Raw genomic sequence first — 16,009 nt, forward strand, 5'->3', positions numbered from 1 at the left:
GCAGTGAGTTGAATGACAAGTTAATCTGAGGCTGTATGTGCTCTAAGTATAAGTTACTCCATCAATGGGAAAACAAAATAACAAAGGAGAATGACTTGACTCGCAACTGTCACAAATGAGTTCCCTCGGGTTGAATGTAGTCTGTATTCTCCTCTAAGCATTGTTCTTTATATAGGTCTAGTCCACCTTTTTAATTTTTAAAGCCAGGCTAATACCAGAAAGGACGTATCAGTAATAAGGATTTGTGGTTGTAAGTGTTCAGTCTGACACCCGTCTGTTGCACAGAGAGAATCCACAGAGGGTGAGATAATCTAGAGGGCACTGATTGGTTGGTTGTTTTTGAGTGAACGAGACATATAAATCAATCAAAATCCACTTTAAGAATGCTGATTGACTCTTAATACAAAGGGAAGCCATGTATATCTCTAGAATTAAAAGAAGGGCATATGGTACAAACATGTCAACTTAGCTATGTGCAAGCACAAATCAGACTTAAACAAAGACACTTTTCAGACTTAAAGAAAATAATTCACAGGAGAACATGGATAGGCAATGATCGCGGCTTAAGGCAACGAAAGTTGCAATCAGAATAGTCAAAACTTCATTAGAGAAGGTGCTAGTGATAATTGTGGTAGCAATAGCAAAATCCTTTTTAGCTATGTTTGAAGTCAGAGAGCCATTAAGGACTGCATAGAGATTGAAGCTGTTCTCTTTGGCTCCCAGCCACAAACTCCGTTCCCAAGCTACCGATTCCATCCACCTCCTTGGCCACTGTCTCAGGTTGAACCAGACTGTTCGCAACCTCAGCATCCTATTTTACCTCGAGTTTCCTACCCCATAACCTTCCCATCACACAGACCGCCTACTTTCACATCCGGAACATCGTCCGTCTCCGCCCCTGCCTTCGGCTGCTGAAACTCTCATCCATGCCTTTGTTACCACCAGACTTGACTATTCCAATGCTCTCCAGGTCAACCTCCTATTCTTCACCCGCCATAAATTTGAGCTCATCTAAATCTCTACTGCCTGTATCCCAACTCACACCAGGTCCCGCTCACCCATCACCCTTGATAAGCTCGCTGATCTACATTGGTTCCCGGTCCAGTAACGCTTCAGTTTTACAATTCTCATTGTTGTGATTAAATCCCTGCATGGGCCTTGCCTCTCCGTATCTCTCTGATCTCCTCCAGCCTTACAAACCTCCGAGTACACTGCATTTCTCCAACTTTGGCCACTTGTGTGTCCCCCACTCCCTTCGCCCCGTCATTGGTGGCCATGCTTTCAGCCATCTTGGCTCTAAGCTTTGCAATCCCCTCCCTAAACCTCCCTGCCTTGCCATCCCTCTTTCTTTTAAGATGCTCCTTAACACTTTGACCAAAGTCACCCATCCTAATATCTCGTTCATCGGGCCGGTATCATTTTTTTTCTGAATGCTCCTGTGAAGTGTCTTGGGATGTTTTACTACATTAAAAGCACTATATAAATTCAAGTGCTTGGTGAAGGATTCATCATGGCAGCTTCAAATAGACTCTCAATATAGCAGATGTTTTAAATACCCCACTGGCATTGTCACACTTTGTGAAACTATTGATTACACCCGAGGTTTTGGTATTTGACATAAACATTCTGTTTAATTGCCCATTGATCGGTATACCAATTTGTTAATTGCTTTGTTTAATTGTTCCAGCCTTTATTATTTTGTCGTAAATATCTCATACGGCACTTTAAACATTTTTTTTAGGTGATCAGGAAGGCCAGTGATACCTTGAATGGAATCAGCAGTTCGACTGTGTGTAGTGAAGTCATCCAGTCGACACAAGGCATGGAATACCTCTTGGGTATGGAATAAATGACAGCAATTGTTAATTGATACTGTTTTGTTAGAGCCTGGAGGGTTTCTGGTTATGTAGTGATGCATTTAGATGACCCAGGAGCATGTTGTCCTCCAGGAAAGACGATGTCAGTAATATTTCTGTATTGAAATAAAACTTCATTACTTTATTAAAAATTCATCATCCTACTTTTTTTGCTCCTTGCTTAGGTCTCCAAGTATGCACTTTTGAAATCATACTCAGTAGTTTGTGGTCGAGGGGTGAGCAGATGGCTGTCCCCTCAGGCTTTTACGAGTGTTACTGTTAAACCAACAGTTCATTAAAGTTGACTATTCTCTCCAACCCTTTCCACCCACTCCTTCCCCCACCCCCATATTGGGAAGAGCCTAACTTCTCTTCAAACACCTCTTGCTCCTTGTGATCTGGAGCCTGCAGCATGTCAAATTGCCGGCAGAAATCCAGCAATTTGAATTTCATCAAATATGAAATGCTTTTTCATTGTGCATATTCTCTAAATCTACTTTTGGCATTCTTCATTAGAATGTTCACAGGCAATATGTTTTGCAGGTGTTATGTAAAGGAAAATATTTGTGTATTTTGAAAATCACAAGGGCCCTTTATTTAATTTAGCAAATGCTGCAAATATTTTCAATGTAGGTAATTTTAACAAAATGGTATTCAGATCAGGCTAAAGTGTAGCACTTCTCGAACCACATTCAACTTCTTGTAGTACATTATCTATATGGTTAATTTATATAGTTGCTACTTTTTTTTTCCAATGATCTCCCCTTTTCCCCAAAGGCACTGAATGTGAGTGGGAAATGGTTCCATCGCCTTTGGAAGCCTTCCACTGCCTTATCCAAATGGTCATTCTTCATGCACGAGACGACTCATTGAGTGCCATCAGACTATTTGGCTGTAGGGAGCATCACAGCCAAGCTCAATCCTGTCTTCACCCAACATCCATCCACATGCCACTTTCCACTGAACAACAGTGACCAGCAGAAACATTGGCTGATATTTCCTCTCCCGACTCCAGGCAGGCTGTGACCCCACTGCTTGTAGTGGTCCAGTTGCTATACCAGCTGACATCTGGGAACTAGGCTCTGGTTGGCAACCAAATGTGCGATCTTGAGGTCTATAGGGCTTAGTGTATGCAGTTACCTTATTAGAGAAGCTATTCATTCCAGTAATATATAGTCATAAGTTTTCTATATTTGTAGCGATGCAGAAAATAGTAAATTAAGCTGTAAATGCTTCCACTTAGTAGCATTGTGTGTGCACATTGTATTATTGGTAGCATAGATGGCACAGTATTTAATATCTGTAATAATCATAGTGACTGTTTGTGGCTACCATGTTTACAAATCTTAGTCAAAATGACATGATTGTACTATGTGTTTAAAAAAAATCATTCCAGCGCATCTTTAAATAGCTGAGAATGTGCCAAGAGGGCTGTGCTGTAAACACTGTTTGATTAGGGAAACATATTTTTAACTATTTGGCTCACCTTCAAGTAACCTATTCATGAAGACTAACAAAGCATTGTTTCCCAGCCATTTAAAAGGGGCTGGAGTCTACCATGCAGTTTGTGTTTATATTTTCACTTTGCTGCATTGATTTTCTGCATTTTACACAGCTATTTTGAGGATACCTGTTGGTGAATAATTAAACAGTTGTAGAGATTCCAGATCTGTGAAGATACTGATAATAGGATGAAACAATCCATGATAAATGCATTACCGTACTTATTGTAACTGTAAAGCACAATCTTATACATAAATGTGAAATTAGAAATGGCCATTGGACCCATCAAACCTCTTCCTTCTAACAGATAATGTACAATTTAGATCATCCAATTTATTTATTCTTCTGAGGGAGATGGGAAACTACACTTATACTTCTACTTCTCTGCTGCCCAATTCCAGCTTTGCTTCTCTCCCCACTGAATCTATTCTCTGGTTCCCATCCCACTGCCAAGCTAGTTTAAACCCTCCCCAACAGCACTAGGAAAACCTCCGTGAGCATATTGGTCCCAGCTCTGTTGAGGTGCAACCCACCCGGCTTGTACAGGTCCCACCTCCCCCAGAAATGGTCCCAATGCCTCAGGAATTTTGAGGATACCTGTTGGTGAATAATTAAACAGTTATAGAGATTCCTGATCTGTGAAGATATTGATAATAGGTTGAAACAATCCATGATAAATGCATCACCGTACTTATTGTAACTGTAAAGCACAATCTTATACATAAATGTAAAATTAGAAATGGCCATTGGACCCATCAAACCTCTTCCTTCTAACAGATTTTTTTTAACACATAGTACAATCATGTCCTTTTGACTAAGATTTGTAAACATGGTAGCCACAAACAGTCACTATGATTATTACGGATATTAAATACTGTGCCATCTATGCTACCAATAATACAATGTGCACACACAATGCTACTAAGTGGAAGCATTTACAGCTTAATTTACTATTTTCTGCATCGCTACAAATATAGAAAACTTATGACACAAAATATAATGGACTGCAACATTTCTCTTTGACCCTCTAAGACAGAGGTGTCCAACTGGCAGCCCCCACCCTGGAAATCTGGCCTTGGAAACCCAGGCAGCTTAGTCCTGTTTGCACTTGTATTTCTTATTCACTGTTTTTTAGTGCCCATTTTTCATTGGTGGCTGAATTAGCAGGAATTAGCTTAAGTAATATGCGAATTATTGAGAACATGACGCTAAACTTTGAGTGGTCCCACTGAGGCGCCATGTTGCACACTTATTCAACCCCTAAGACATAAGTTTGGACACCCATTCTCTCACTGTGAAACAGACTCTGAGCAGGTCAGTTAATTCTAGTTGATTAACTTTTATATTTAAAAAAAGTAGTTGGATAAATATCTGTTTAAAAGCAGAACTAAAAATAAGTGTAGTTGCAGACGGATTATATATTCAATGAAACATAATGAGTTTCTGTGCTGGTGAAACCAAGGAAATGTGACCTGTGAAATGCATCCGGTGACTACAGTTTAATAATTTAGGCTAGGCTAATATTCTGTTTCACAGATCATCCACTATGGGCAGAAAGAATTTCTTTCGGTAAATACTTTTGCTCAAGGCTGATTAATGTTGTTCTTGTGTCCTGCAGTTCTGTAATAATAGTTTAAGTTAAGTAACTTCCATCTTAATGCTTTGTTACATTTTAAAGACTAGAATCATGTCCCCTCTTAATTATCTTTTCCACAATGAAAACAAGCTCATTTCAAAAAGCCACTCCATGTAACATAAAGGTTTAAATTCGTGAATTATCTTTGCTGCTCAATGTTCTTTTGAAGGTAGATTGCTCATAATAGTGAACAATGGCCTTACAATTGAGTTACACAAAGTTGAAATAACTTTTAATGAAATGCCCTTGAGATGCATCTCTGTCCTTTATTAGCATGGTTGACAACACTTCACCAGATAATTGCTCCAAAATCCTTTTCCACTTTTGCTAATAGCCACCAATTCATTCTGTACATGTTTCCTGTGCCATGGTACATTACCGTATATTTTTCTACATTTAAAATTCATCTGCCATTCTTTAGCCTATCCACTTTATTTGCCCAGGTTCCTTTGAATGTTCTCAACCACTTCACACCAATAACCTGGCCGCGCAACTTGGTCCCGTAAGCAAATTTCGTTGTAATAGCAAAGTACTTTCCTCCATTGGGGGAGAGGGAGAACAGCCAGAGGTCGTGGTCCATATGGTACCAATGACATAGGCAGAAAGAGGGATGAGGTCCTGCAGGCAGAATTTAGGGAGCTAGGAGAGAGATTAAAAAAGCAGGACCTCAAAGGTCGTAATCTCCAGATTACTGCCGGTACCATGTGCTAGTGAGTACAGAAATAAGAGGATAGAGAAGATGAATACGTGACTGGAGAGATGGTGCAGGCGGGGAGGGCTTTAGATTCCTGAAGCATTGGGACCATTTCTGGGGGAGGTGGGACCTGTACAAGCCGGGCGGGTTGCACCTCAACAGAGCTGGGACCAGTATCATCACGGAGGTTTTCCTAGTGCTGTTGGGGAGGGTTTAAACTAGCTTGGCAGTGGGATGGGAACCAAAGAATAGATTCAGTGGGGAGAGAAGCAAAGCTGGAATTGGGCAGCAGAGAAGTAGGAAGAGAGGAAACAAAGGCTGGAAAATAGACATGGGAATATGGCAATACTAAATGATATATACTTCAATACAAGGAGTATAGGAAATAAGGCAGATGAGCTGAGAGCACAGATTACTTGGGAGTACGATATTATAGCTATTAGAGAGACATGGCTGAAAGAAGGGCAGGTATGACAGCTCAACATTCCTGGTTACAGGGTTTTCGGACAGGATATAGAGGGGGGTTAAAAAGGAGGGGGGTGGTCGCAGTATTGATTAAAGAAACATTTACAGCTGTGAAAATAGATGATATGTTCGAGGGGTCATCAAACAAGGCTATATGGGTTGAACTAAAGAACAAATAAGGGGCAATCAACTGGGCATGTACTTATAGACCCACAAGCAGTCAAGGGGAGAAAGAAGAACAAATATGTGGGCAAATTGCTGCGAAGTGCAAAAGCTATAGAGCTGTAATAGTGGGGGATTTCGACTACCCGAATATTAACTGGGAAAAAGTTAGTGTGAATGGTACAGAGGGTGCGGAATTTCTAAAATGCATTCAGGAGAACTTCTTTAGCCAGTGTGTAACAAGCCCAACAAGGGAGGGGACGGTTCTGGATTTGGTTTTGGGGAATGAAGAGGGGTAGATGGAAGGGGTATCAGTGGGAGAGCATTTTGGTGCTAGTGATCATAATTCAGTAAGATTTAGGGTAGTTATGGAAAAGGACAAAGGGGAACCAGGAATAAAAGTTCTCAATTGGGGTAAAGCCAATTTTGCTCAGTTGAGATGGGATTTGGCCAAAGTGGACTGGAAATGGCTACTTGATGGTAAATCAGTGTCAGAACAGTAGGAGGCATTCAAGGAGGAGATCCTGAAGGTACAGAGCAAGTATGTTCCCTTTTTTTTAAAAAAAGGGTGGGGCTAACAAATATAGAGCCCCCTGGATGTCAAGGGACATACAGAGTAAGATAAAGAAAAAAAGGGAAACTTATGACAGATACCAGGAACTCAACACTGCAGAAACTCTAGAGTATAGGAAGTGCAGGGGTGTAATTAAAAAAAATATCAGGAAAGCAAAGAGAGAGCATGAAAGAATGTTGGCAAGTAAAATCAGGGAAAACCCAAAGATGTTTTATAAATACATTAATAGCAAGAGGATAACTAGAGAAAAAGTGGGGCCTATTAGAGACCATAAAGGAAATCTGTGTGTGGAGGCGAAAGACGTGGGTAGGATTCTTAATTAATACTTTGCATCAGTTTTCATAAAAGAGAAGAGCGATGCAGACTTTGCAATGGGGGGAGGAGGAGTGTGAAATATTAGACAAGATAAATATAGTGAGGGAGAAAGTATTAAGGGGCTTAGCAGCTTTGAAAGTGGATAAATCCCAAGGCCCGGATGAAATGTATGCCAGGCTGTTAAGAGAAGCAAAAGAAGAAATAGCAGAAACTCTGACCATCATTTTCCAATCCTCTCTGGCTACAGGTGCGGTGCCAGAGGGCTGCTAATGTTGTACCTTTGTTTAAAAATGGAGAAAGGGATATGACCAAGTAATTACAGGCCAGTCAGCCTAACTTCGATGGTGGGAAAATTATTGGAAAAAATCCTGAAGGACAGGATAAATCTTTATTTGGAAAGACAGGGATTAATCAAAGACAGTTGGTGTGGATTTGTCAAGGGAAGGTCGTGTCTGACTAACTTGATTACATTTTTCGAGGAGGTAACCAGGAGGGCCGATGAGGGCAGTTAGTATGATGTAGTGCATATGGATTTTAGCAAAGCATGGTAGACTTGTCACGAAAGTAATAGCCCATGGGATCCAGGGCAAAGAGGCAAGTTGGATCCAAAATTAGGTCAGAGGCAGGAAGCAAAGGGTGATGGATGTTTTTGTAACTGGAAGGCTGTATCCAGTGGCGTTCCGCAAGGCTCAGTGCTGAGTCCCTTGCTTTTTGTGGTATAATCAATGACTTGGACTTAAATGTTGGAGGTATAATTAAGAAATTTGCAGATGACACTAAAATAGGCTGTGTGGTTGATAATGTAGAAGCTGCGGACTGCAGGAAGATAGCAATGTACTGGTCAGGTGGGCAGAACAGTGGCAAATGGAATTCAATCTGGATAAGTGTGAGGTAATGCATTTGGGGAGGTCTAACAAGGCAAGGGAATACACATTAAATGGTACAATACTGAAAAGTGTACAGGAACAAAGGGACCTTGGAGAGCAGTTCCACAGATCCCTGAAGGTAGCAGGCCAGGTAGATAAGGTGGTTAAGAAGGCATATGGAATACTTACTTGCTTTTCTAAGTCGAGGCATGGAACACAAGAACAAGGAGGTTATGCTTGAACTGTATAAAACACTGGTTGGGCCGCAGCTGGAGTACTGTGTGCAGTTCTGGTCACCATATTACAGGAAATATGTGATTGCACTGGAAAGAGTGTAGAGGAGATTTACAAGAATGTTGCCTGGACTGGAGAATTTTGGCTATGAGGAAAGATTGGAGATGTTGGGTCTGTTTTCTTTGGAACAGAGGAGGCTAAGAGGTGATCTGATTGAGGTGTATAGATTGGACAGGAAGGATCTGTTTTCCTTGGCAGAGGGGGTCAACAGCCATGCGGCATAGATTTAAAGTAACTGGGGGGAGGTTTAGAGGAGATATGAGGGGAAATTTCTTCACCCAGAGGGGGGTCTAGAACTCACTGCTTGAAAGGGTGGTCGAGGCAGAAACCCTCACCACATTTAAAAGATACTTGGATGTGCACTTAAAGTGCTGTAACCTACAGGGCTACGGACCAAGAGCTGGAAAGTGGAATTAGGCTGGATAGCTCTTGGTTGGCCGGCGGGGACACAATGGGCCGAAATGGCCTCCTTCCCTGCTGTAACTTTCTATGATTCTATGATAATGAATAGTGTAAAACAGCAATGGCCCCTGAATAGACCCCTCAGAATTCCAGTTGTTACTGCCCCAACTGGAGCTTTTTCCATTTATCGTTGACTTTCTACTGCTCAGACCAATTATCAAAACAGCTCATTTGCCGTTCTATGACCCTCAAATTTACTTTGCAAGTTTCACATCAGAATTGTCGAATGCCATCTCAAAGCATTTGTCTCGCTAGTCTACTTCACTCCCCCCGAATATGTCTGTCGATTGGTGAGGCATGTCTAGGGCAAGTGATTTGTCACAATGTGTCATGCCACTTCAAGGCCACTGTATAGCACAACTTTCCCTGTCAGTTTCTCCTGTCACGCGCACTTCAGTTTTAATCAGCGGCATGATTCAAAGCGTTCTGTCTCTCAGGCTGTTTAAGAATAATGGAATTTTCTACCTGGTTACTGTAACAGCTGTCGCCAGCCACTCAGCCCACCGGCACTGTTTGATACGGAGTCGAATTAGTGTCAGTGAGCTGACTGTAAAACCAATTGTTACAGTAACCAGCTCCGCTTGCAGACGAGTGATCGTTTGAGCATCTAAAAAACTCTTGAAAGCTGCGAAGAGGTTCCTGAAGTTCTCCCGCATCTAGGCTACCACGGAGCAACGCAAGTTATCAACGCAGAGACACAATACAGCTGCAGAGAAAAGCAACACTTGTCTGTTAGTTGTTCGTGGCCATGTGCCTGCAACACCCTGACTTGTACAATCAGCAAGTGCTCCGCTCACTGACGCTTAAATTCAGACCTTCATTTTGTGGAGTGCTTGCCCACTCCAAGACTAGCTGTTGGAGTAATTAGGTGGAAACGTGCTTCATTGTTAGGTGGCTGAGAGGTGCAGATTGCCACTACTTTAAAACAGACTGTTGATTAAAATAAAAATGCTGGTGAGAGAGCAAACTGAAGGGACTGACTCACATCTACAAGCAGACTATCCCCAACAACTGCCCTGTGATTTTCAGCAAGTTTGCCAAATCATTAGGCATGATTTAATATTTCTATAAAACCATGTTGACCATTTATTAGATCATTCAGATGACCATCAATAATACTCTGTTCTACTAATTGTGTAATTCTGAGTGATTTTTAAAAAAAAAATTTGCAGTAACATTTGCTGAACTCCAGTCCTCGGGTTTCGCTCCTATATTTATAGAAGTTTTAACACAGGAGGAGGCCATTGGGCCCTTTTTGCCTGTGTTGAATTTAGGTTGCTCTTGGAGGCTAAATTTCCACAGTCCCATTTTCCTGTTTTCTTCCCCATACCCTTTTATATTCATCTTTACATTTTTGAATGCTATCATCGATTTAGCATCGATCTCCACTTGTGTCAAAGCGTTCCACATGCCAGTAACTCCGTGTACGAATAAAGTTTCTTCCAATCTCCACTTTTGCGTACCTTGTGATCGTAGCCCCGTCTTTGGTTAATCATAGAATCATGGAAGTTTACAGCACAGAAGGAGGCCATTTTGGCCTATTGTTTCCGTGCCGGTCAACAAGAGGCTATTCAGCCTAATCCCACTTTCCAGCTCTAGGCCTGTAACCCTGCAGGTTACGGCACTTCAGGTGCACATCCAAGTACTTTTTAAATGTGAGGGTTTCTGCCTCTACCACCCTTTCAGGCAGTGCGTTCCAGACACCCACAACCCTCTGCATGAAGAAGTTTCCCCTCAAATCCCCTCTAAACCTTCGACCAATTACTTTAAATTTATGCCCCCTGGTTGTTGACCCCTCTGCTAAGGGAAATGGGCCCTTTCTATCCATTGTATTTGGGCCCCTCTTAATTTTATACACTTCAATGAGGTCTCCCCTTAGCCACCTCTGTTGCAAGGAAAACAAACCCAGCATATTCAATCTGTCCTCATAACTAAGATTCTCCACTCCCGGTAACATCCTCGTAAATCTCCTCTGTACCCTCTCCAGTGCAATCACGTCCTTCCTGTAATGCGGTGACCAGAACTGCATGCAGTACTCCAGTTGTGGCCTAACCAGTGTTTTATACAGTTCAAGCATAACCCACCTGCTCTTTTATATTCTATGCCTCGGCTAATAAAGGCAAGCATTCCGTATGCCTTCTTAACCACCTTATCCACCTGGCCTGCTACCTTCAGGGATCTGTGGACATGCACTCCCAGGTTCCTTTGTTCCTCTACACTTCTCAATGTCCCACCATTTAATGTGTAATTTCCTTGTTAACTTACTGGTGAAAATGATCTATCTTCGTTTACCATGTCTATTCCTTTTACTATTTTGAACAGCTATCAAATCTCTCCTCCCCTCTATCTTATCAGTGTAAGAGAATGCAGACCTAATTCTTGCAGAGAAAGACAACAGCTGTCCATTGCTGGGCATGTGTCTGGGCAGCCAGGGAATAACTGAATCTGAAGAAAGCACATATGGAGTCTGCAAGACCAGCTGGTTACTGTAATATCCTGTCTTAACAATCGGCAAGTGCTCCCTTCACTGACAATCCTCATAAGCTTAACCCCTTCATCCCCGGCATCCTTTTGATCAGTCTGTTTTGTTTATTCAGAGCTATTATGCCCCACCTAGAGAGAGGAACCTAAAAATATTATATTCCTCCCAATAGTGAGTGTTGCTAAAAATATTAACTGGAGCCTTAATATTTCTTTGCTCTTCTAAAAATAATTCTATGGCGATCTCAACGTCTAGGTTCCTGTAGACTTGTCAGCATTGATCAATGTAAAGTAGATCAGGAGACTGTTAGGAGGGAAGAAATTATAAAATTAACTTTTTCACTATAGTAAAAATTAGCATTAATTTTTTTTTTAAATTAATTAACTGCTCAACATTTTTTCATTATTAGTCCTTTTGGAGGTAGATTTTACGCACAAGTGAACACTTTGTTTTATTTTAACAGGGGTGATTGAGGTGTATAGAGTAACCAAACGTGTTGAGCTTGGAATTAAAGCAACAGCAGTGTGCAATGAGAAACTCCAGCTACTGATGAAGGAAATAGAGAAGATCTGGAGTAGCCTGATGATATTCATGTCTCTCACTCCCCTCACGGTAAGGCTGCCACTGGCTTCTGAACTGAATTCTGCTTCCTCCCTGGAGGAGAAGTTTTTAAGCTTCCATTATATGTCGCTCTGCAGCTTTGATATTCAGATTGGAAATCTCTCTGGCAAAAAGTGGAGATTATGCTGTTCATTGTACAAGATTATTTTGAAGACATGATGCTCTATCCAAATAGAGAGCTTTGGTTAAACCCAACCTGCTATTCCATTCTAAGCTCAGATTTAGAGCTTTGTTTCTCAGGATATTTGAAAAGCTGGGAGTATTGTGAAATGAGTAAATATATGTATGCACGTGATCTGATTAGAGCAAGAATGAAATTTAGCTTTCAAAGAGTGGATTGCAGGAGTCATTTTGTTTGACTCGGCAAGAGTCCTTAAAATAATTCCCAAAGTGATTATCCGCATAAACATTTTTGTGCCCTTCTGCCCAGCCGCACATGTACAGTGCAACATGATCCACGCTTTGTTCAGCTTCGGGTATCAAGGCCCCGGAGAAGCTTGGATCGAAAGGGGAGAGACGGAGTATCGGGGGGAGAGAGAGAAAGAAACGAGGGATATGGGAGAGGGAGACAGAGAGACGGAGGGAAAGAGAGAGAAAGAGATGGACGGAGGGAAAGTGGGGAAGGGAGAGCAAGAGAGAGAGAGAGACAGAGACGGCGAGAGAGGGGGAGATCAGGGGGTGGGGGGGGGGAGAAGGGGATCAGGCTCAGGAAAGGGAGATCGGGGGAGAGGGGGTGGAGAGAGGTGGTCAGGAACTTGGTGGTGGGGGTTAACGAGCACAGTGGGGACGGTGAAAGAACGTGATCCTGGTCTAAAAGGAGGGTTGAGAGCGAGAACGTGATCCAGATGGTAAAACTGGACGAAATCCGGAAGTTACAACACTCACTATTCACTTCATACCCAATAAACCTGTTAACAATCTGTGACTCACACACACTGCCACATCTATGGCAGGGCGGGGGGTGGGGATAGAGGAGAATGTCAGGAACTTGTTGGGGGGAGTAGGTCATGAATCTGTGGGGGAGGAATTTGGGCAGGGGGTGAAGGTCAGGAACTTGGGCGGGGGGAGGGTTGAGGGGGAGGTCAGGAACTTGTGCTGGGGGGAAGGCATTTGGGCTGGAGGGGGGGGGGGGGGGGCGGGAAGGATGTCAGGAACTTGGGTGGGGGCTGGGAGAAGGTGTTAACCCGTGAGAGTGAGCCCTGTCTGTTCAAAGTGAGCTCTGTGCTGTCTGGAGTCGGCAGTCAGAATGGCTCGAATTACACTGTGCAAAGAGAAACTGCCGGGTGTGTCTTATCCTCCAAGAGGACCAATCAGCAGTAAGGCCTTGTCATCAAGCCGGTCCAATCAGAGCTTTAAGTGTTGCAAATTAATGCCTCCAATAATTCCTCAGTTGTCTGGGTGATGAAGGTTTACCATTTATAGTATCATTTACAGCAATGGAATATGGGCATCATTGCAAGGAGTTTTGTGGGGGGAAACACAAATCCTAAGTGCACATTAGCTGTCCCTTAAACTGGAATTTGTCCCTTAGACCTCATCTCCCATCCCAGTGTCGATAAGGTAAAGAAACTAATCAGCTGGTAGAATGATCTCTGCTTCCCTTATGGGAGATCATTTCCCAATCCACTAGATTTTGAGATCTACAGTAAAACTCTTTCCACAAGTTTTGTTGTTTTGCCATCCACATTCTTCATGAACATAAAACAAGTTGGAACTTTCTCTTTTGCTTTGCTTTGATGCTATAAGCTTGGTTTCAGCTTTATTGTTGAGGTGAAAAGCTAGAGAATGGGTTTTTTCCCCATGAAATTGAGACAGTGGCTGTGAACAAGTAATCAAAGAAATCTTGAGCGGTTTTAAAATAGTAATAGTTGAAGATGCATTGTAGTAAAGAATCAAAATATCTTGCATTCACGGAGCTTTCTTTCTATAATTGCATTACTTTGGGATGATACAGAAGGTAAGTAAAGCATTTATCGTTTTAGTCTTTGCTCACAAAATAATACTTTGTGTTAGCATTACATTGACACCAGCACCTATGTGTTATGTTAATTCAAGGAAAATGATAGTGATTATAGCTTTGGGCTTTTTAGTGCCATCTTCTCTTTTGGCGGTCTAACAGCTGTTCATGTAAACATACTATCTGGAAACTGCATCTTTTTTATACTGTTCCCCTTGGAGAGGTGGGTATTTGAGGACTAGATACTACCCCACTTGCTTACCGAATTTAACGCAGTTTCATTACACGAATACTGAAATGCAAAGCTTAATTTACAGAAGTGCAGTCGTGACTGAGGTGTGAACATTTTGCACATCTGCATCAAACATTGTTTTACAATGACGCAAGCCAATTCTTTAAATCAAAGAAAAGCACCTGCCATTCAATCAAACTTATTTGTTTCTCCATCCTTTGATCATGCAGGTTAAAAAAGCCAGCATTATTGACAATGTCCTGATGCTTACAGTTACCAACTTCAAAAAGAAACAGTATAATGATTCATAATTTTATCAATGTCAAGCTATTTATATGCATTATAAACACATGCCTGTATGATATATATATATATACATGTCAAAATCAGAGCCCAAAAACTACACCAGCAAAAGAAAATCGCATTTTCCTCAAACTACAATGCGTTTTCAGATGCTGTTATCTTCCAGTGCACATTAATTTTGATTCTATATCCAGAATCAATTTCTTTACTTCGGTGACTTTAAAGCTTAATGGACCATTTTCTACAGTGGTGGTGTTTATGCTCCATCATTCTGTGTGATTGCTGCTTAAAGATCCAATCATTGAAATAGCCTTGGAGAACATAAATGGTGAAAATGATTGTTGCAACTGTCCAACTTGAAGTAATCTTGCTTTTACACGTCACAAACACCATAACTTGGGAATTCAAAGCGTAACCAAATTGACACATTTTGACAAAAGCTATAATTGTCTCATCATCTCTGAAATAACTATAAAGCTGCAGTATCCAGTAAAGGTTCGTACGAGGGATAGTTTTGCTGTTTCTTGGTCTACTGTTCTAGGATTTCAGCTTTGAACTGTCCAAAGTCACTTCGCCCCAGTACAGCGAAAGAAAATGGTTGCAGAACCAAGGACAATCTAGTTTATATATAATGTACCTTGGAGTTTCCGCTCCATTGCGTTGTTTTTTGGGATGCAATTCTCCCGATATCGGCATAACCGGCGCAAAAAGATCGTGGAATTTTAAGCGCAAGTTGCATTCAGCACAATCCTAGTTTCCGCAATCTTTTGTGCTGGTTTTTAAAAACAACACGCTAGAAGCAGGCCCCGCCCACAAAATTTGCCACGCCCCCTGGGTGAATTAATCACCATTGAGAGTTTCCACTAATTGTGCTCGTTTGCAGGCCTTCAAGGAGGCTCCAAAAATTAAGCTGGATCTTTTGGGTGCAAGGACACCAATAGGTATAGTCATCATTTTTTTTTAATTGACTAAGGAACTGACTATCTAATTAGAAAATATTGTATATTTTTTAAAAGTCATTTAAAATTCGGTTATTCACTGGTGGTGGATTGACACTTGTTAAAATGTTTATTTTTTGTGACAAATCCATTTTCAGCTGTAGTCATCAAACTTTACCACTCTTAATTATATCAAGGAATATTTTTCAAAGCAAATTTTTTTTTTTTTAATTACATTTTAAAACGCTGCCCAATTGCGCTGGTTCATGGTAGATTTTGCGTTCGGAGATATGCAATCATTTGTTTGAGTGGAAATGGGGGGGTGGGGGGCAGTTTTCAAAACGGGCCAAATTGCACCAGAATCACCGATTGCGTCCAAAGTGGAAACTCTACTCTTACATATTACCTATCTTTATCTATCTATCTATCTATCTGTATCTGTCTCTACCTAGCTCTATCTATCTAGTTATATCTCTATCTAGCTATATGTCTATTTCATAGTTACATCATTTTTATATCAGTATTCTGACTGTTAATGAAGTTGCACTGTAAATTGATTTCATAGAAATTTACAGCACAGAAGGAGGCCATTTGACCCGTCGTGCCTGTGCCGGCCAAAAAAGAGCTACCGAGCCTAATCCCACTTTCC

At 41.5% G+C, this 16,009-nt stretch overlaps 1 protein-coding gene across 6 annotated transcripts in view; it reads left to right on the plus strand.

Moving 5' to 3' along the window:
- Nucleotides 1-16,009, plus strand: part of synrg (synergin, gamma) — a 117,405-nt gene that overhangs the window by 82,738 nt on the left and 18,658 nt on the right. For all 6 annotated transcript variants that reach the window (XM_070857061.1, XM_070857062.1, XM_070857064.1 and 3 more), the window contains 2 exons: nt 1,742-1,838; nt 11,773-11,921. In XM_070857061.1, the coding sequence (XP_070713162.1) occupies nt 1,742-1,838; nt 11,773-11,921 (246 nt within the window). The remainder of the gene's footprint in view (nt 1-1,741; nt 1,839-11,772; nt 11,922-16,009) is intronic.

Source organism: Pristiophorus japonicus, chromosome 16 (genome assembly GCF_044704955.1).
Source record: "Pristiophorus japonicus isolate sPriJap1 chromosome 16, sPriJap1.hap1, whole genome shotgun sequence".
Lineage (NCBI taxonomy): Eukaryota > Metazoa > Chordata > Chondrichthyes > Pristiophoridae > Pristiophorus > Pristiophorus japonicus.